The 22708-nt window shown below is 35.6% G+C and overlaps 1 protein-coding gene across 9 annotated transcripts in view; it reads left to right on the top strand.

Moving 5' to 3' along the window:
- Positions 1-22708, top strand: part of CADPS2 (calcium dependent secretion activator 2) — a 573333-nt gene that overhangs the window by 409233 nt on the left and 141392 nt on the right. For all 9 annotated transcript variants that reach the window (XM_045388493.3, XM_045388491.3, XM_065542514.2 and 6 more), the window contains exons 12-13: positions 205-341; positions 3129-3316. In XM_045388493.3, coding sequence (XP_045244428.1) covers positions 205-341; positions 3129-3316 — 325 coding nt within the window. The remainder of the gene's footprint in view (positions 1-204; positions 342-3128; positions 3317-22708) is intronic.

Genomic DNA, 22708 nt, shown 5'->3' with positions numbered 1-22708 from the left:
TTGCTGTCATTTTTACTTAGGCTTCAAAAATTTTGCAATTTATGTTAATATGCTGAACTGTTGGCCTCATATTTCATATTTCAGACTACTGATAAAAGGTAGTCTTCTGTTTGAGTCCTGCATTTTGTATTCTTCACAACCTGTATCTGTCCATCATTAAGCCTGAAAAGTAAATATACTCTACATGCTTTCCTGAACTTACAGATGCAGATCGTTTTCAGAAACATGGTATGGATGAGTTTATTTCTGCAAACCCCTGCAAGCTTGATCATGCCTTCCTTTTTAGAATACTCCAGAGGCAGACTTTGGATCACAGACTGAATGATTCCTATTCTTGCTTGGTGAGTACAAGTCTGTATCTAGTCCCCTATAAGTTGGAATAAAAGATTTTAGAAAGTGAGAAATACTTGTTATAAACCAGCATTTTATTCCTGACTCATTTAATAATGGTAGTTGGAGTGAGGGATAAAGGATTCCAATCGATTGCTTCCCAATTTAAAAATTATACACTTGAAGACCACTGCTGTGCCACTCAATAGACAGGAGAATAGACTCAAATAGATGCTAAACTGTGGTTTATCAGTCCCTTTAAAGAAGGCTCAGTGAAAATAGAAGGCTTTTAATAAAGATTTTTTAAAACCTCTATTATAGTACTTACAGACATTTTAAGGTTGGAGTTCTGTTCCCCAGATGTTGACACCTCACATTTCTCTCTTTTGTTCTTAGAAGGACAACCTAAGTGGCAGGGGAAAGAAAGAGTGGAATTAATATGACAGGAGCTATACATAACAAAGGAAAGTTTTAGTTCCATCTAGCAATCCAAAGTATAACTTGAGTTCCTTGACAAAAGGAAAGGAGTGAATTAAATTGAGTAAACTATTTCCTGGTATGTGTTGAAATTGTAGCCAAAATTTGGGATATGAAGTATAATTTATTTAAAAGGAATGCTTAACACCTCAGAATATGGGGACTAAACTTTATAACCTAAAAATTATGTGTTTTTCCAAACATTTACATTGTGAATAGCAATTCCTCTGAAATTTTTGCAGCCAGAAAATGCGTATTTCTATCACCACTTTAATCTCTTGGACACTGAACATGGTACAGGTTGAATATCCCTTATCCAAAATGCTTGGGACCAGAGTGTTTCAAATATTGTATTTTCTTCAGATTTGGGAATATTTGCATTATATGTACAAGGTGCGCATCCTTAATCCAAAAATCCAAAATCAGTTTCCTTTGAGCATTGTTAAAAGAAAAACCTTAGCCTAATTAAGTTTAACAGAGTTTAATTGGGCAAAGAAGAATTCATGAATCAGGCAGCCTCCTCAGCCAGAGTAGGCTCAGAGACTCCGGCATAGCCATGTGGTGGAAAATGTTTTATAGACAGAAAAAGGAAAGTGATGTACAGAAAACAGAAGTAAGGTACAGAAACAGCCAGATTGGTTACAGCTCAGCATTTGCCTGATTTGAACACAGTTTGAACAGTTGGCTACCTTTGATGGGTCAAAACTCAGTGATTGGCACAATAGTAGACTACAGTGTACTTACAACTCCATTTGGTTTATAATTCACGATGTATAGAGAAACCTTTAGGCTGAACTTAAAATATGTAAGGAGGCAGCTTTAGGCTAAACTTGATTTAACAGGATCATGCAGATGCTCAAATATTTTGGATTTTGGAGCTTTCCAGATCTGGGACTTTTGGATTTGGGATGCTCAACCCGAAACTTCATGCAATAAAGTTACATTCTGTTTAAGATTTCAGACAAAATGCCACCCCTCATTGGAGATACTTCAGAGAGGAAGAAGTGAAATAACTTTTTGCCACGCTGACACTAACAGTTCATTAATTCATTTATAGATGTTTATTAAGTATAATTTGAACCTGATCCAACTCAAATTTTACAATCATGTGGAGAGTAAAACATATCATCTCAAAATCCTAGTCAAGCTTTTCATGGACAAACACATAGAGTGAACATCAATAAGGGATAGTGCCCTCTTGGATTCCACTCAAACACATTATTCAATTATCAAAAGCTGTTTTGATTTTGTTGATGACCCCTAGTGTAATATGGAGTCTGAGGAGAATGCTACAAGGTCTTCCACTGCACCTAGAGGGGAGTGAGTGTGATTTGCTTAGAAAGTGTTTTGGAGGCAAATGACTGAATACAAATCATGACTCAACAACTGATTTGCAGTGTGGTCTTGGAAAATTCACTTAACATCCCTGAGCTTTAGCTTATTTATCTGCAATCTGGAAACCATGTAACTACCACGCATGATGGTTCTTCTCTTACTCCTTTTCTTTTCTTCCTCCTTTCCTTTATTGCCTTCTCACCTTTTTCTCATTATTCTTTTCTTTCTCTTACATGATTACCCTGCCCCCTTTTAAAATTCTCTATACTCCCTTCTTTTCTTTTACTATCTTAATCTATATAAATCCATATAATTTATCAAGATATTTTATAAGCCAGCTCCACCTGACGCTGCCCTCCAGGTTTAGCCACATAAACTGCCTGCTGTGTTCAGGTGGCATGCATGCACACACATACATTCTAACATCTCATTTCAGGAGGAACAGAAGCTGCTAATATAAAGCATTAACTCTGTTACATTGTTCATAGGAAGACAAACAGAATGAGAAAAATATCCCAGATATTTAAGTTCCCAAATAGTACATGTATACTGCTGCTAAACTTAATGACATTTTCTTTTAGTTCACTTTATAAAACTTTTCCTGAACAAGAAATTTCATCTATAATGTCGTCTTCCTTCTCTTTTTAATTGATTCGTAAAGAGACTGAATTTTTTGGAGTAACACTCTTTGTGTGTGATAATTTAGATCCTATGAATAAATTTGACTAATTTTGAGTGACAGTGGAGAAGCACAAGTTACCCATGCCTTGCTGTGACAGTAAAGAGAGAATAGCATTAGGTTGCCAGTGTCCCAAATCAGTTTCAAAATTGATGATATTAGCTCTTCATGAAACATACCACTAATAAAATAAATGTCAAGGTACTTTCATGCAGCTTCTGCTTATAAGGCCTAAAAGTGCCTTCAGGAAAGCAAATAATAGTATAGAAAGAAAAAACATATCTATGTATCTTTTTTTATTTTGCAGGGATGGTTTAGCCCTGGGCAAGTCTTTGTGTTAGATGAGTACTGTGCCCGTTATGGTGTGAGAGGTTGTCACAGACATCTCTGCTACCTTACAGAACTGATGGAACATTCAGAAAATGGTGCTGTCATTGACCCTACCCTGCTCCATTACAGCTTTGCATTCTGTGCCTCTCATGTGCACGGCAACAGGTATTTTTACTTGCAAATACAAAGTGAAATGTATGGGGTTGACTATGGAAAAGAGAGAAAAATGTGCTTTGCCATTATTACCTAGTAACAGATTTTAAATAGCAAACACTTCTTACAAGGAAAAAAAAAAAAAAAAAAACGACAGAGAAAAAAGTGTGCATCAATATGCTGTTGATTTAGGTGGGCTACACTTCATGTTTCTTTTTGCTGGTAAAGCCACTTGAAAGAGAGAGAGAAAATATATCTGTGAGATTAGAAACTGCCTTTTATTTCTTATATACCACGTAGTAGTAGGTCTGAACAGCCTTAAGTATCCCTATGATTCCTGTTGTAATGCATACATGTGCCTGGGTAGGATGTGTTCATAGGTCTGTGTGTAACTAATGATCATTGCTTTTCCTCTGTGGAATAAATTTTCACTGATAAAACAAGATAAATAATGGGGTTTATGTAGAGTCTCTTCTCAGCCCCTTCCCTAATCCACACTTTAGAAACAAGTACTCTTGTTTTACCAAGATGCCAAAAAAATGCCTAATGTTGGCCTCCACAGCTATCTATCTCTGGGCTTAAAATTCTGTCCATATCATTCCACGTGGTGGCTTACGCCTGTAATCTTAGCACTGTGAGATGCCAGGGAGGGTGGATCACCTGAGGCCAGGAGTTCGAGACCAGCCTGGCCAACTGAGTGAAACCCCATCTCTATTAAAAAAAACAAACAAATAAAAATTAGCTGGGCTTGGTGGTGCATGTCTGTAATCCCAGCTACTCAGGAGGTTGAGGTATGAGAATCGCTTGAACCCGGGAGGCAGAGGTTGCAGTGAGCCAAGATCGTGCCACTGCACTCCAGCCTAGGTAACAGAACAGGCTCTGTCTTTAAAAATAAAAATAAAAATAAAAATAAAAAATAAATAAAAATCTGTCAATATCACTCCCCTTCTCTTAATCTTGCTCAGTACATATTTGATGAATGAATGAATACTTTCATTATTTGTGTTAATATCTCTTCTATTCATGGCCTATTAACTTTTTATTCATCTTTTTCTTTTCCCTCCTATCCCCAATTTGTGAACATCAATATTCTCTTACCATAGTGCCCTGTAACATTCTCTTTTTTACATTTCCATTGTTTATCCTAATTCTGGCCTTCATTTTTTTCTTGCCTATGTATCTGAATTTACCTCTTTATTACCTTTTTCTTTCTACAGTATTCTACCAATCAGTCAAAAAAATTACAGAATAACTTTTACCACACTCTTTTTCAAAAAGCTTAAGTGATTTTTGATTATTAAATTAAAAATAGATTCCAAGTGATAGCATCATTTTCCCATTACCATCCTGTTCTATCTACCCATTCTTATCTCCACAAGATTTTACCCCAGAAAACCTGTTTATTCTCCATGTTTTTCTTTTTTCCAGTTTTAAAAAGTCAGACATCACAAAACTCATCTTAGAAGATTTCAGTTAACTCATTCAGACACAAGAACTTTTTATCCGTACTTATCTCGTTACCTTTGTCATATATACTTACGTGCTATATGTGTGTACATGCACACACACACACAGACACACACACTTGCTTCTGTTCCACTAGATCATATTTTAAAGGCAAAAATCAGTTCTCATTCATCTATTATCCTCCACGTACCTAAAACAGTGTGTTGCATTTTGTAAGTACACAATAAATATCTGTTGAAGTCCTTTGAAGTCCCCAGTGCTGCCATTTCTCAGCTTACAATAAAATAAGATTGATCCTTGTCTCACAGTCTACTCAGGTTTTCACTTTATTTTGGAGCCCAGCCTTGATTTGGGCTGATTTTAGTAGTTTTTTTCCCACTATCTCACACTCAACCCTCTGCACTTAGAAAATATGGGGGTACAGGTGTCAGTCAGGGTGGCTAACTTGATAGGAGCTGTTTTACTAAAACTGTCTCTTGTCTCGTGACTCTGTCTCAATTCCTTCTGACTAAGGGATATCTGACAAAGGTAATGAGATAAGTACAGATAAAAAGTTCTTAGTGTCTGAATGAGTTAATTCCAGCACTAGGCAGACCTCTGAAATGCAAGAGGATGAGAAGGTTTCAGTGAAACAGACAAACCCAAAGCAAATTGTATAATCAGAATATTTTATTCATCCACACAGAAAGGTAAAATTAAATTGGGAACATAAAGTGGGAAATTCAGCTAATGTGCCCCAAAATATATGTGTTTGAGACACATTGTAATGGAAAGTTACTGAGGCAACAAGGAGCTACTGCTGCTGCCTGGGAGGCAGCCTGATTTGACTCTACTGGTTGCCATAGTTACTTTTATTCTGTAAAACTATTGTTTTCTTTATAATGATACTCTGTAATGTGTAATTCAAAGTATGTTTATATGTTCATGCATATATTATCTTTAATATTGCACATGAAATCCACTTTCCCAAAGATTAAACTATGTACACATTCAGGTATCTCTGGTGGTGTTTTAGAATCAAAATTTGAATCAGTCTCTGATTCAGCATTGAGGTGTCATATAGCTTAAGAAGAAGAAGAAAGGAAGAAGTATAGGGTTGAGGGAAATTTGAACCTCAATTTAGGATAGAAATTATCCAAGATAAGCTGAAAGTTATGGTTTCCTGTGACGTTTACAGTCCAACAGATGTCATTCAGAAATACTATGCTGCCACAGTGAAAGACCAGAAAGAGGCAAAAGATCTTCACTTGAATCCCGGCTCTGAAATTTGCAAACTGACCCATGTTCAACAAATCACTTAACCTTTCTGAAACTCAGAGTTATCATACATAAAAGGGGCCAATACTAATGTGAAAGTACTACATAATTATAAAATACTATCAGTATTAATTACTCTTACTATTCTAATATATTTTCCTTTGCCATTTAACCCAAGAGGATATAAATTGTGAGATGAAAAAAAATGTAAAAACTATGTAGTTAGGATTGTACCTCATTCTAAATAGAAATATTTCAATGTGTATATAATTATACTTCTAATTTCTTTGTTAATAGAATATTCAGGTTTTGGCAACCTCCCCTTGTGAGAATGTGCTTCTCTTATCCATGTCTGTAGCATCTGATATTTATACAGACTTTTGTTTAAAAATACTGTCAATGTCAAGTCTGACTTTTCTACAGTGTTTGCCATAGTCTTATTTTATGATCATTTTTACATCTGTCAAGACACATATTCAGAGAGTCGTTTTGCTCATTACCTGAACTACCTCTGTCATAAATTCAAAAGGAGAAAAGATTTCCTTTTGTTATTGACTGAAGTGAAGGACAACAGTGCTGTCTGGATTTGAAATTTTTCAGGGAGCACATCCTATTGCACAGTGTTGAGCTCTCTAGGTGTGTTCTTTCTGTACAGATACATCTCTGAATAGCACTCTGAGTGTTTCAGAAATAAAAGAATAGAGTTAAACAGAAAAGGTCTGGCTGGTACTAAGACTGAGGAAGAGAGAGAAAAAGAAAGGAAGAAAGAAAAAGTGAGTCAAGGACAGAAACAGACCCACTCATGCAGGATGATAGCCACACACATCTCTGAATAACACAACCACTCATTCAGCCATAGTGCCGCTGAGGACTGACAGGAAGGAGAAAAGAGGCTTTCAGAGACAATGCATCATAGGGCAAAGTTCTAGGTTGATATGTGTGGTTATACATCTTGGTTTTGTAAGTCAGGCTGAGGGTGGAGAAACTGAAGCAGCAACACAAAATGGCTTTTATGTCCCAATTTAATGTAAGGCATACAGTGTATTCACTGACTCCTCTACAGTTTTGTAGGGCCGTCTTAGAGCTGCTGCATGCCTGACAAAGGACAGCTCAGATGTGCTTGCTTTCAAGTACAGGGCACAAGAGTACAACATGACTGTAGTTTTATATATAAAATAATCTCAATTTTCTGTGGATTCCAGATGATATCACAAAGTTGTAAGTAACCTTAATGGGCATCAGTCAAATCATCATATCATAATACCTCTGTCTTCACAGATGCTAACCTTTCCCCTTGACTGTCACTTCAGAAATTATGTCTCAAACTTCCCATCTGTAATTTTAGAGACAGTGATTCATTTTTTGAGAAAAAACATAGATAATTGCATCAAATAGGATCATCAAAAGTGTTCACTTAATTCAAGTCTTGGATATGTGACTATATAGAAATTAAGTATACATGACACACACGTTGTAAACGGAGAGACTTACTTTTGGGGCAGGTGAGCAACCAGATGAAAGGTCATAAGCAAGGTTATCCTTAGGTAATGTACCTGATCTGACAGGTTTTATGCCATGTGCTAAATGTGCAAAGGCAGAAGGGACGGGTTTGGGGGAGTATATTTCAAATATTACTAGAGGTTTTTTTATTTTATCAAAAACTATGGAACAACCCTAAATCTACCTAAAGCAGACTTTCCTAGCAATATCGATACTCACCCAACCTCAAGTTCAGTACTGAAGCAAGATAATTGTGCCTTTCAAAACAAAACAAAACAGACAAAACCAGAGAAAAAGAAAAGGGGAAGGGAAAGACGTGGTGTGTTGGAAGTATCTCTGTGTTAGGAATGAGAACATCTGTGTTCCCGTTCTGGCTCTTCTACTGATGAACTACTTAACTTTGAGCAATTGGTTTTAATCTGTCTGAGCCTCAGTTTCTCCCTATGTACCTTGTGAATAATAAAATTAATGCTACCTACTCAGTATGGTTCCTAAATAGGTCAAATAAATTTCTGTAAGTACTTTGTAAATGATGAAATATTGCTTAAATAGCATGTAGTAATTTTTTTAATGCAGTGTATTAGTTAAATGAGCTTTTGGGGATTGTTCTGTGAAGCACTGCAGTGCTCAGGTGAATTTTGTTATGACAACATACCACAAACAGGTTTCAATCAGAAGGATGAGAATGGAAGAGCCCTGAGTCAGTACCTCACCTCATCTACTATCCGTGGTCATGGGGAAAAGCCATGCTGAAGTTCTGGGGCCTCCCTGCCTAACTCCCCCATGCTGCTGAAAAACATTGTGGGCCCCAGAGTGGAGTGGCAAAGAGAGTGAAAAGCAGGAGCCCAGAACCTCGTCATCTGGGATAAGTATGTAGACAGACCACAATTTGGAAAATAGTTGCTAAGGTCACCTAATTAATTTCCTCTGATTTCCTTCATTCAATCTCTGCAACTCCTCGATCTTTCTGAGATATTAAATAAAACAGCCTACTAGAGGTCTGAGGAAGAGACAAGACAAAGGAAATTTTTTAGTATATGTTAGACTATATCAGGTTAAGCATGAACAGAAACAAGGGTTACACCTTAACATAGCTTTTCTGAAACTTCATACCTTTAGAGCCTTCTTCTTGTCAATAGTTAGGTGTGGGACAAGGTTTTTGGGTCTTGAGTTGGATCTTCTTATCATTTTTAACAGAGTAAGTTTTTCAAAAACAGTATGTAATGCTGTATGTAGAAACAATCAAACAAAGAACGCTCTATATGTACATAGGTGCCATTTACCGCTACTATTGCCATTCCAGTTTGATATTTGTAGATCTATGTTTATGTACAAAATTGGCTTGTTATTTTACTTTCTCATACTGGTTTTATCAGGATTGGGTATCTAGGTTATTGTAGCCACATAAAATGAACTGGGGAGCTTTCCCACTTGCTCTGTATAAGACTTGAATGGCTTTTTGTAGTTTACCAATAACTCATCCTTTATTTATTTATTGTTTTTTATAAATCACTAAATCAGAGTCTGTTTTATTTTGAATGAATGTAGACTGAAGTTTATCTTTATAATAAAAAAGGAAAACAAGAATATAAGGGTATTAACACATGCTACCTCATAATTAAGGCCAACGTCAATCTGTTTAAGAAAATAAACTATCCAAATATTCTGTAAGACTCACTAAAATATATTAACATAATTAAAACATGAAATGAGCTTTAAGCAATATAATCTACTTATACTACTGCCTTAAACGTTAATTCCAAAACAACGTTGATCAAAACTTGAAATTGAAACTTCTAGGTAGCACTTTTAAGTATCTGAACTCATCTTGCTTGAAAATACATGATAATGTATGCATACTACACCCAGATGACTTTTTCCCAGTCATCCTAATTAATAAAGTCTTACCATATGAGTATTCTCTTTGTTAAAGCCATAAGTACCTTTGGCATTTAGGTATGCAATAATACTTGGAACACTGCCCGGGATGAAAACAAAAAAATATGTAAGGCACATGTTAAGCATTTTATGAAGACCACTTAATTTCACTAAAGAGAGACAGGAAGAATTGGACTGATTTTCCACATAAACTCCCTGGGTGGTTTGCTGAACATCTTGATAGTAAGCAAGTTTGTGGAAGATCCTTTACAGCCTATTCACTCATTGTTACCATGGTATACTCTTTATAAATATTAATGTTCACAGGTAACAAAGAATCCATCTATATCAAAAGCATTGCTACCTAAATTTTGAGAAGATTGAATTAATTATACAATGAAACATTTCCTCAAACTCTTTAAAATTTAAATGATCTTTTTTTAATTTTAAATTAATTTTTATTATTATTATACTTTAAGTTCTAGGGTACATGTGCACAATATGCAGGTTTGTTACATATGTATACATGTGCCATGTTGGTGTGCTGTACCCATTAACTCATCATTTACATTAGGTATATCTCCTAATGCTATCCCTCCCACCTGTCCCCTCCCCACAATAGGCCCCGGTGTGTGATGTTCCCCTTCCTGTGTCCAAGTGATCTCATTCAATAACTCATCTTTTAAACCAGCGGTCCCCAACCTTTTTGGCACCAGTGACCAGTTTCATAGAAGACAATTTTTCCACGGAGTGGGTAGAGCGGTAGGGTGGGGGATGGTTTGGGGATGAAACTGTTCACCTCAGATCATCAGGCATTACTTAGATTGTCATAAGGAGCGCATAACTTGTCTGCACGGTTCACAATAGGGTTCAGGTTCCTATGAGAATATAATGCCGACCCTGATCTGACAGGAGGTGGAAGTCAGGCAGTACTCGCTTGCCTGCCGCTCACCTCCTGCTGTGTGGCCCAGTTCCAAACAGGCCATGTACTGGTACCAGTCCACAGCCTGGGTGTTGGGGACCCCTGTTTTAAACCATCTGGGCTTGGAGATTTATTTGTGGAAAGATTTTTAACTGTTGTAGTTTATGTTGTAGCTACAGAAATTCTCAGGTTTTCTGTTTATTCTTGAGTCAGTTTGGGCAAGTTATGATTTTCTGGGAAATGGTAGATTTCATTAAAGTTATTAAAAGTATTGATATTAAGTTATTCAAGTTGTTTTCTTTGTATTTTTTGCTCGGTCTACAATTCTTCCCTTCCTCAGTCTAATATTGTTCATTTTTACCTTCTCTCTCTTTTCTTATCTTAATCCATCAACTTTATTGATCTTTTCAAAGGAGCAACCTTTGGCTTTGTTGAACTCTATTGTTTCTTTTTTAGGTATACTTTTTATTTTACAATAATTTTATATTACAGAAAAGTTACTAAGAGAGTGCATATTTCCGTTTCCCTTAATGTTATTGTCATACATTTGTCAAAACTAAGAAATTAACATTGGCACACTAGTATTAACTGAATACCAGTCCTTATTCAGATTTCACCAGATTTTAAATTAATGTCCTTTTTTCTGCTCCAAGATTCAATTCAGGATACCAAGTTGCACTTAATTGTCATGACTGTAACAGTTTCTTAGGGGTTTTTTGTTTGTTTTTCATGATTTGACAGTTTTGAGGAGTACTAGTCAAGTGTTTTATCAAATGTCTCTCAATTTGGGTTTGTCTAACATTTTCATGATTAGCCTGAGATTATGAGTTTTTATAAAAAGATGAAATACCCTTCTCATCACATTCTATCAGGGAGTACATAATGTCCACATGACATCTTGGTAGTATTTGTCACATTTCTCTATTGTAAAGATGTCATTTTTATTTTTTTCATACTCTATTTTGAAGAAAATAGCTAAGTTCAATACACACTGAAGAGGATACAGGAAATAAACCCCACCTCCTAGAAGGAGAACTATGGGCATACATTATTCAGAATTCTTCTGTAAGGAATATATGTCTCTTCTTTCCAATTTATTTATTTATTTAACCATTTGTTTATATCTTACAGATTCATGTGCAGTTGCTTTATACCTTGGGTTCAATCTAATATATCTAAATTACTTTATTGCTCAGATTATTCCTGCTGTAGCCATTGAAAGCTCTTTTATGCTGGCTCCCTTTGATATGCCCCACTCATTTAGTCTTTGAGCACTTTCTTAGTTTCTGGTAATCTGACATGCTGCAAGCTCATCTTTTATTTTCTCTACTCTAGCCCAAGAATTAATCAGTTCTCCAGGGAACTCTGGTTTAGTTATTGTTGTTGTTTGTTTGTTTCTTTTTTAGAGAATGGTATTTAGAAACCAAGATCTAGGTGACATGTGTGCTTATTTCTGCTGGAAAAATCATGGCTTCCAGGCCCTCTCAGTTGGACAGGGCTAGGTGATATACGATGTATAATAATCCATGAGTTCATACTGACATCTCCAACTGGAATCTAGGACATCAACATTCATTTCAGCATGCTTTTCTTCCTTATCTTTAACTCATCTTTTCAACAGTGAGAAATCTTACTTCCACCATCCATTTACAAAATTGTTCAACCCCGATCTTCATGCAAAGCAGTTTTGGAATTCGCCAACTAGGCTATAGTACTTGTCTACAAAACCTTTCAGTTTCCAGTCAAAACACTGTTTTCCATAGATCAATAGGAAAGCAGCTTTGTCTCTCGCCCTCTTTAGGTTATGCCATCTTTCCTAACTTCTTATGCTAGATGTGTAACTCACTACTTGTCAGCTTTTCTTCTTTTCTAAGAGTTTAGGGCTGTAACTTCCCCCACTAAATTCTGTTTTTACTACATATAGAAATGTCCTATGTACTATTTAATTAAAATTCATTCTAAGTAATTTTAACTTTTCATAATTTTTTGACACAAAATTATTTATAAGTATGTTTTGAAATATCTCGGGAGGCTGAGGCAGGAGAATGGCGTGAACCCAGGAGGCAGAGCTTGTGGTAAGCCGAGATCGCGGCCACTACACTTCAGCCTGGGTAACAGAGCAAGACTCTGTCTCAAAATAAAAAATAAAAATAATCTAAGAATATGAAACTTTTTTGGTTATTTTCTTGAGAACTGATTTCTTACCTAATTCCTTGTGATCAGAGAATGTGATCTGTATGATACCAATTCTTTATAACGTGTTGAGATTTCCTTTGTGGCCAAATATGTGTCAAATATTATAAATGTTTTCTGTCACATGAAAAAAATGTATGTATTCTTTAGGCAGTGCAAACAGGATTTGTGTGGTTAAGATCTTCTAAAGTCTTGCTAATTGTTGCCTGTTTGATCTGTGGGGTTATGACCAAGTTGAGTGGTGATCTACAACTGTCGTAGTGGTTTTTGCTTTCTGTTTCTGTAAATTTTTACTTTGTATATTTTGAAGCTGGTTTTTGAGGGGTTGCTTTCTGTTAGGACAAGATCTCATTCTGTCACCCAGGTTGGTCTCAGATTCCTGGGCTCAAGTGATCTTCTTCCTTAGTCTCCCAAATTGCTGGGATTACAAGTATGAGCCACTGTGTCTGGTTCAAGGCTGTTCTGTATTCAAGCTTAAGATTGTTAGATATTCCTGGTAGAGGAACATTATTATCATCATTTGGTGATGGTCATCATAACTAATAATGATTTTTGCGTGATATGTAGGTGATTATTAATGTAGCTTTCTTTTGATGAATGTCTGATGTATGTTTGTTCACATGGTTAGCCTTTCTGTATTCTTGAATTTTAGTGTTTTTTTGATTTTTTCTGGGGTTTTTTTGTTGTTGTTTTTTGGTTTTTGGTTTTTGTTTTTTTTCTTTGGAGACAGAGTTTCGCTCTTGTTGCCCAGGCTGGAGTGCAATGGTGCGATCTCGGCTCACAGCAACCTCCGCCTCCCAGGCTCAAGCCTTTATACTGCCTCATCCTCTGGAGTAGCTGGGATTACAGGCATGCACCACCACACCCAGCTAATTTTGTATTTTTAGTAGAGACGGGGTTTCTCCATATTGGTCAGGCTGTCTCGAACTCCGGACCTCAGGTGATTCGCCCACCTTGGCCTCTCAAAGTGCTGGGATTACAGACGTGAGCCACCGTGCCCGGCCGTATTTTAGTGTGTTATAAATAGTAACCTAGATTTTGATTTAGTTTTTCAATATGACTTTTTCTGTCTTTTAATTAGTTTGTTCCACTTACATTTATCATGTAGTTGATAAAAGTAAATCACATATTAATAAAAGTAAATCCATTTCTACCATTTTATTTTAGGCTTTCTTTTTTGGCTCATGTTCTATAAACTTTTTGTTTCCTTTTTATTGGTATACTTTTTGTTTAATTGAAGTTATTTTCTTGAATTCTATTTTTTTTTTCTCTTAACAGTTAATATTTTCCAACAATTGCATTTGAGATTTACCAGGCATGTTGCTGAAATTTTAAAGTCTTACGCTAATCAGCAAATTTCTCCTCCTGGGTAGTTCAGAGTTCTTAGAATATTACCCTCCAGTCACCCCCTTTCTGGCCTACATGCTTAAATTGTGTGGTATTTTAGTTATATCCTTTTTTCCCAAAACTTATGAATTAAATATTATTTTGTATTCAGTACTTCCTTAGATTTAGAAACAATTTTCCTTTTTTCTGAAGAATGTTCTTTGGACTTTCCTATAAATGGTCTCCGATACACTGTGAATTGTTATCGGGAATTTCTTTTATTTCATCCTAATTTTTCAAAGAAAGTTTTGCTAGTTATACAGCGCTAGGTTGATAGTTATTTTCTCTTAGAACTTTGAAGATATTCATTTTCTTCTGATTTTCTTTGTTGTCATTACAAAGGCTCTTGGCAGGCCGGATGCGGTGGCTCACACCTGTAATCCTAGCACTTTGGGCGGCCGAGGTGGGCGGATCACCAGGTCAGGAGTTTAAGACCAGCCTGGCCAATATGGTGAAACCCCATCTCTACTAAAAAATACAAAACTTAGTAGGCATGGTGCCGTGCACCTGTAGTCCCAGCTACTCAAGAGGCTGAGGCAGGAGAATCGCTGGATCCTGGGAGGCGGAGGTTGCAGTGAGTTGAGATGGCGCCACTACACTCCAGCCTGGTGACAGAGCGAGACTCCATCTTAAAAAAACAAAACAAAACAACAACAAAAAAGGCTCTTGGCAGTACAAATGCTAGTCTTTTAAGGATGATTCCTCTTTTTCCTCTGGATGATTTTTTTTAAAAAGATTGTTTTGTACTTTTTATAAGTACAGTATAAGGTTTCTTTGTACGGATTTATTTTAATTTATTGTGATTGGGACATATATGAATTTCTGATCTACCTGCCATGATATCGTGTAAGTGTGCATTTCTTTTTATTTACCCTGATTGGAATATAAAGATTTATATTTGTCATTAGTTCTGGAATAGCATTATCTCTTTAAATATCGTCTCTTCTACAATCTTTTTCTTCTCATTTGAAACTCCAATTACCCATGTACTAGGCATTTTATCTTCTATCTCTTTTAATGTCTCTAACATGTATTCTATCTATGTATTTTTCCAGCTACATCCTGTGTAATGTTTTTAATTCTGTATTCTAGTTGTGTTGGAGAATATTGTGAAGGGCTCTACAGTAAACATGGCAACTATTTTGGGCTTTGTACCTATACAAAATCTTGTAACTATTTTTGACCATATAGTCTCTGTTATAACTATACAACTCTGCCATTGCTGTGCAGAAGCAGTCATGGACAATATATAAATGAATGAGTGTGGCTTGTCCCAACAAAATTATATTGACAAAAGCAGGTGATGGGCCACAGTTTGCCAACCTTTACTTCAGTTCTCTCTTTAGCTGCGACATCTACTGTTTCACCCACTTATTGATTTGTTAATTTCAATTAACAAATTCTTTAGTCCTGGAAATTCTGATTCTTTTTCAACTCTGCTTGATTACTTCTGAATATCTTTTTCCTTTCTTGGTTTGATTCCATTTTTTGTTTCCTTAGATCTTTTGTAATTATTTCATATTATCTTTCAAATAACTGAATTTTCTATTGTTTCTGGTGACATTTTTGCCATGGTCACTTGTTTATTATTTTTTTTTAATGCAACTAGCATTTTTTGGTAATAATCATTTATACTTGAGATTAATCTGTGGGAATTCTTATCAGGCCTGGGCTCAGAATGCTTCCCTCTAAAGAGGACTTGTTCTTGTTCTTCCTTGATGTTAGGGAGTGCATTGTCTGTTCACTGATACTATCACCCATTCAAGGGTCCCATTTTTATGCAGGCATCTCAGGCTTAGCAGTTCCAAATTAGGTCTATGACCCAGTGATCCATTCCCTTGGACACAGCTGTAAAGCTTTCTCAGTATTGATATTTACCACCAAGGCAGCCATGTTGTTCGTATTTGCCCCTTCTCTGCTTTCATCAGATTCATTTGTTTTGTTAGCCCACCCTTGGGAGAACTATTTTACTTTATTGTAAGAGCTGGACAACATTTAACATATAATTGTTGTGGCTTATGCAGTACTTAGGTGTTTCGTAGTGAATAAGGATTTGGGGAGTATCAAGTTAGTCCACCATACTGGAAGCAGAAGTCACATGAAAATTTGCATTTAAAACATTATTTGGACATCTTTATGGAAAACATCCTGGGCCCCTCCTCAAACTGCCTTCTGCTTCAGGTTTCACCTAAATAACTGCTGCTCATTCATCACATTTCAGGTTAAATATCATTTCTAAACTGAATCCTTCTCTGACATTCCAAACTAGATCAGACCTTTATACTTTTGCCCTTCTTAAATGTAATTGTATACTTATTGTCTAATTTTCATTTTGTATACATTTTCCTACTATAAACTCTATTGGGACAGAAACCATTTCTGTTGTGCTTACATTGTATCCCATGACCTGACCAAGTGGTCCATAAATATTGATTGAGTAAATAAGTGAATGACATTGCACCATCTGTTTACAAATTTTGTAGGTGATATATTATGGACCTTCTTAAGTAAGTTTAAAATTAAATGTTTTTAAATTAATCAACTGCAATTATTTTTATGGCACATGATAAAGGCCCTACATAACCAGCAAGATAGCATCATTTTCCATCATAGAAATTAATATAGTAAAACAGATCCCCTTTTAGTGTATAAAATTGGAAATGATTGTAATGAATGATAAACACTACAGTTGGTGAGGTTTCAGGGAAATTAATAATTTCATGCACTGCAGGCCAGAGTATAAGTTGATAAGTGCTTTCTAAAAAACCAACTTTGCAATATGTATCGAATACCCAAAAATAAGCATTTAAGCTAGCAATATACCTTTAGGAATTTATCCTAAGAAAACATTTGGATATGGGTTAAACATATACATTATAAGATTAATTAAATATTTAAGCACTATCTATGATAGCAAAAAATGGAAGAAAAATGCCTACATTTCTAAATAATGGATAATTGGATTAGTAAATTATAGCACATCCATATATTGAAATATAATTATTTCATTATAAATTAGAATTTTTAAATTATATTTTTTAAGTTTACCATTCATTAAAACAATCAAATTATGAATCAGAATGTATAATACATCTATATTTAGAGAAATAAATTATAATTATATTTAAAAAATAATATTTCAGTTATTTCTGGTTGGCATATTTATAGGAAATTTTCATTTTGGTCTTTATTTTTCCAAATTTCTCTTCTCACAGTATGATATATATGAAGTCCTTTAGTTACAATGTATGTTGTTTTTAAAAAATATTAGGTATAGGGCAGAGGGTGATATTTGTATCAGAGAACCTCTATACCAACTTTAATTCTCTTTAAATTGCTCTTGGTATTTCTTTCTCTTGAATTCTAGAATTATGTATAGCAGTTATTTCAGTTTAGAATAGTCCAAGAAAGTTTTCTTATTTGTTTGTTTGGTCCCAGGAGAGGCCAGTTATCAAGCACGTTTTGGTCCTTGGTCTATTCATCACCACCCTAACACAAAAATGAGGTAATACGATCTTCGATCTTCATAGAGTCAGATGATTGCTTTCACCATAGTGGTATCTAGCCTTTTGTAAATAAACATCCAAGGAAATTAGAATGCAGTGCAAAATCCAGACAAGGAAGGAGGGAGTGTTTGTAAAAAGATAAGAACATATTTCAGAATCTCATCCTTTAAAATATTTTCTCATAGAAAATCTGTTTCTTATATCTCAATGATCATATAAAGACATAATTTCTTCTGGATATTTAAAATTAGAGGGGAAGTAAAAGGGCACTGAGTGTGTAATATGTGACCATCCAAATGATGCATCATTTGATTCAAACAATAGGAGGTAGTATAGGTTAGGAAACAAAAAAGAAGGGATTGTTGTTTTCTTCCTCATCATCTTTCGTCATTTCTTATTCTCGTGCTGTGACATCCCCTCCTTTCCATTCTGTTCACAAATGGATATTGGTGGGAAATACACGAAGTGCAAAGTGACTTTTACCTGCTGTGTTGCAGGCAGAATTGACAATTCAGAAATACCACCCTCTAGGTGTCTCTCCTCTTCTCACTTTCCCTAGAGGAAGCTAAGATGTCATGCATTCCTCATAGCAGAGGCAGGTGAAAAGAAGCCTGTAAGAAACTCAAAAGCACCACGAACTTTGTCAGTTGCCCACGCATTGCTTGTGAAATAATCTTTTACAACAAACCACCAGATTTCCAGGACAAACTTACCTGATGAGTTGGAGATGGGGTGGGGGAACATTTAAAATAAATTTAACCAAATTAATTTAATTTAATGTCTCATTAATTTAACTATACTTTGCTATACAGTGTTAACCCTGGTGTCTTTATTCAACCCACAAGCTTGCTAAGCACTGTATACCAGGCAATATGCAGAGTCCTAGAGATTATAAAGCCTGGGGATTATAAACACATTTATCCCTCACATATCTAGAAGCTGTCCAGGTGATAAAAGTGATTGAACAAAGTAACTCTAGAAGATGGTATAGTTTTCATTAAGTAATAGAATGGATGCTCATCAGCACTAAATAATGAATTTTAAGTAGGAATGTGGGCAGATATGACTACATAATTTTGGAAGTGCTATTTAAACAAAGTTAAACAGATTTCTTTACTATCAGGCTTCTCAGACCCCTTCATATGCTGTGATTGTCCTGTGAACCTCTAAAAGGGTTGTGTAATTTGCATTGTTTATAAAATATCTGGGCATCCCTGAAGGTCATTGTTCCTTACAATGTGTTTTGGAAAATGTTGAAAGCCATTAATTCATCTTTACTCAAATTTACTCCAAAGGAATGGATATTAAACATGTCAAAATTAGTTTTTATTGGTGTTACAAGTCTCTGAAATTTTTTATTATACTGGAAAAGGGAACTATAAAATGTGTGAATACAAACTGTTCGAACAAGGGAAGTAAAGCAGTAAGTTTGCACAGATCTGAATATTTAAGCAGATTTCCTCATTGATATTTTCTCTTCTGCTCAAATGCCTGATTCTGCTGCCCAGTTTTGTACTCTTTTTCTTAGATATTTCTTACCCTATAGTGTAGTTGTTTTTTACCTTTATAGAAACTAAATTTTTAATTTGTTTTACCTCAGAAACCATCAGAAATCATAGAAAATGGATTAGGATGAGTAATGCTGTTTAATCCTCTCATTCCTGACTTTTTCTTTAAAAATATCTTTTTCAATTTGGAGCTCATGTCACACTTGTTACAGGAGGAATTGATAATCAGGATGTTCAATACATATAAAAGAGTTTTTGCATTTGTTTTAGAATGCAGTAATCTGCCAGACTGATGAACTAAGCAAGTTACAAAATTGCTTAGTTCATGGAGAAATTTAAGTAAGTATGTATGTAGAGGCCTTATCAACTATTTTTTAGATGAATCTACCTTTCAAAAAGTATTGTCTGTGTTTGTGTACACACATTTGTATGCAGCTTGCAGGGGGATGTACGTGTGTGTGATGGCTTCTCTGAAAACAGAATGTGACCCACAGGAATATGTTAAGATCAGGCCTCAGCGGCAGAAGGTTCTGTTGTACAAATTCTGTTTTTTAAGAATCTTTGAGGTAAATTAGCACACAACTGCATTTGGTGTTCAGTTGCTTATTGTTTAAGACCAGATAGAAGGTTTATGTCATAACTTGTTTGACTTTATCTGTAATTAAAAGAAGTGTATCTATTTTCATCTGTGTTTTATAATTTGTTCATATCTTAAGCCTTTTTCACAGAGCACCCTATTTTTATTGAAATCATGTAACTTCAATAACTACAGGCCCCAGAAAAAAATGAGAATAGTAAATCTTGATACATAAGACTACCCTTTCTTCTCATCAGAACCACGTTAATATTTAATTATCATCATAGACTTAAGTCCCACTTAACATTCGAATGAGAAAATTTGTCTTTTATGTTACAATTTTAAATAACCACATTTTAACAGACTATCGATGTCAAAGCGGCATGATTATGTTTACTTATATCTAAGGAGAAAAATTCTATTCTTAAGATTTAAAGTAAATTATTTTACTATTAATTAAAGTAGAATTAAACACCGAAGATTTTCTGCTAAGTGTTAATACATACTAACTTTAATCAGAGATCTTTTTACCCAGTGCACTTAACTACAGTTCCCACTTCTGTTTGCTTTTCACGAAATGTTCTATTTTAGCAACTATCACATAATAAAAATGTTACAAGCTGAGCATGGTGGCTCTCCCCTGAAATCCCAGCACTTTGGGAGGCTGACGGGGGGTGGATCCCCTGAGGCCAGGAGTTCGAGACCAGCCTGGCCAACTTGAAACCTCATCTCTGCTAAAAATATACAAAATTAGCCAGGCGTGGTGGCGCGCACCTGTAATCCCAACTACTTGGGAGGCTGAGGCAGGAGAATCGCTTGAACCTGAGAGGCGGAGGTTGCAGTGAGCTGAAATTGCACCACTGCACTCCAGCCTGGGTGACAGAGGGAAACTCCATCTCAAAATTAAAAAATAAAATAAAAATGTTCCAATAATTTATACCCTATTCTAATATACCCTTGTCATATTACTAATTCATGAATTCTTATCATGTTAAGTAATTTTTTATATTGCATATATCACTCATTCATTTCCTCAGCATGTATGTGTTAAATATCAACAATATGCCAGCTGGTATTCTGGCACTAGAGATACATCACAAAGGAAGCAGACAGTAACCAAATAGATAAATGTATCATGTTAGGTGGCAGCCATATGTACAGTGGCCATCAATAAAACATATTGAGAAAAAGGTCTATGGGAATGGGAAACACACCTTCATATAGGATGGTTGAAGATAACCTCACTAATCGCGAGTCATGTAAGTAGATACCAGAAGAAAGTGAGCAAGCAAGCCAGGTGTGCATGTGTGCATATATAATTTTGTGTACACATAGAGAAAGCGCTCTCAGGCAGAAGCAGCAGCACTTGCAAAGGCCTTGAGGCTGGAGCTTGCTTCCTGTGTTTAAAGACTAGCTAGGAGGCCAGCATGGCTTGAGTGGAGGGGAACAGGGCAAGTAAGGGGGTAGATAAGGTCAGATTGTGGGAAGCGGGGCTAATAGACCATTATAAAGGCTTTGACTTTTACCTTGTGTGCTACCATTACAACATTTGAGTCAAGGAGTACTGTAAAAATGACTCATGCTTGAAGAGGCTCAGAGTAATGTGTGGCCAGTTCTCTGACAAAGAAAGCGCTGAAGGAGAAAGACCAAGAGGCTGCCTACATACTCAGGGATAAGCTGATGGTGGCTGGGGTCAGTGGATCAGTGGTGGATATGGTGAAGGAAGGTCAGGTTCTGGGTGTGTTTTGAAGGTAGAGCTGGCAGGAATGAATTTATAAACTGAGCTTATATGAACAATAATTTTTAAATCTCGAATACTCTTAGTCTACTAAACAAACATTCATAAAATATAACTGGTTTAAATTTCTCTCAAGGCTTTTGTAAAAACATACTTTAGAATGTATGAAAGAGCAAGGTTTAGGACTTCCTTTCTTAGGGTCTTCTTTAACTAACTTGCTGATTCAATGGTAAGCGTTATATTTTCAATGTCATTGGTTTTTAAAGTCTCCACCTTAGACAAGTCAGATAGAAAATGTCTAATGTAAGGATATTCAAAATAGTCCATTATTGCTTTTCAAATGTAATTTTCATGGTTTAATTGGTTTTCTATTGCTCCTTATTATTTTCTGTCAAAATATAGCAGAAAGAGAGGAAGGATAAGAGCAAGAGCATTGTCCTCGGAGGGCAAGAGACCTAGGTTCAAGTCCAGGCTCCTGCGTTTGTCAGCGGTGTGACCTTGGAGAATTAACCTAACCTCCCTGAGCCTCAGCAGCCTTCTGTTTTGGAAAGGAGACAGGATTGCTGTGGGCTTTATGTGTTATTCTACACATAAAATAGCCAGTACAAATTATCAGACATGCATTTAAAATTCTATAAGTGTTCATCATTATGTTTGTTTTAATAATTACAATGACAAGATGTTGATGATATGGAAAGTATTTGCATTTGTCAGGAAGAATTATTGTAGGAGGAAATGTTACCTTTAGAGTTGACTACTGCAAAGTTACCATTTATTACCCATAATTTAGATATAGAAGGCTGCTTCATATTCCTAATATTCAGTACTTAATCTTGTATATATACTAAAATAAGGATGTGTAAACAAAGGCAAGTCCAAATTGCTAAACATGGAATTTAACCTGTCAGATTTGTACCTAATTTAGTGATAAACTCAGTAAAATGGTGGTCCTTCACTCTATATAACATTCTTTTCTTAGTGAAGGTTGACACAAGTAAGCTTCCCCTGACTTACCTTTCTCACTTGTCATCACCTGACCCCCTGGCTCCATTCTGTCAAGCAGGCAGTGTGCCACAGTGAAGTCTAATATGATGGGACAACTTACACTATCACCGTGGATGACTATCTCATTTGACAGTTGAACCAAATAGAAACGTTTACTCATATTTAACTATGTAGCGCCTGTCAGGTAGCTAAGCCAAAAGATTATGTCAAATCAGCAGAATAATAAAGATAAGTTATTTTCTCTTTTTATCAATTTGCATAAGCATATTCAGTGAAATAATCACCTGTAACATTATGGTATGAGTTTTTATTGTTGTCTACATAATAATGTAATTTAGGGATAGTTTTTGTCTGAATACCCAAATTCCCAATTAATGATTTAAACAGAATTTCCCAGTTGAACTTTTGTGATCATTATCAGTGCATAATTATTCATAGGTTAAAGTTTGTATTTTGTATTAACATTC

The sequence above is a fragment of the Macaca fascicularis genome, chromosome 3 (assembly GCF_037993035.2).
Source record: "Macaca fascicularis isolate 582-1 chromosome 3, T2T-MFA8v1.1".
NCBI classification, from domain to species: domain Eukaryota; kingdom Metazoa; phylum Chordata; class Mammalia; order Primates; family Cercopithecidae; genus Macaca; species Macaca fascicularis.
Note: the sequence above shows the minus strand (reverse complement) of the source record. Positions and strands in the feature narration are given on the sequence as shown.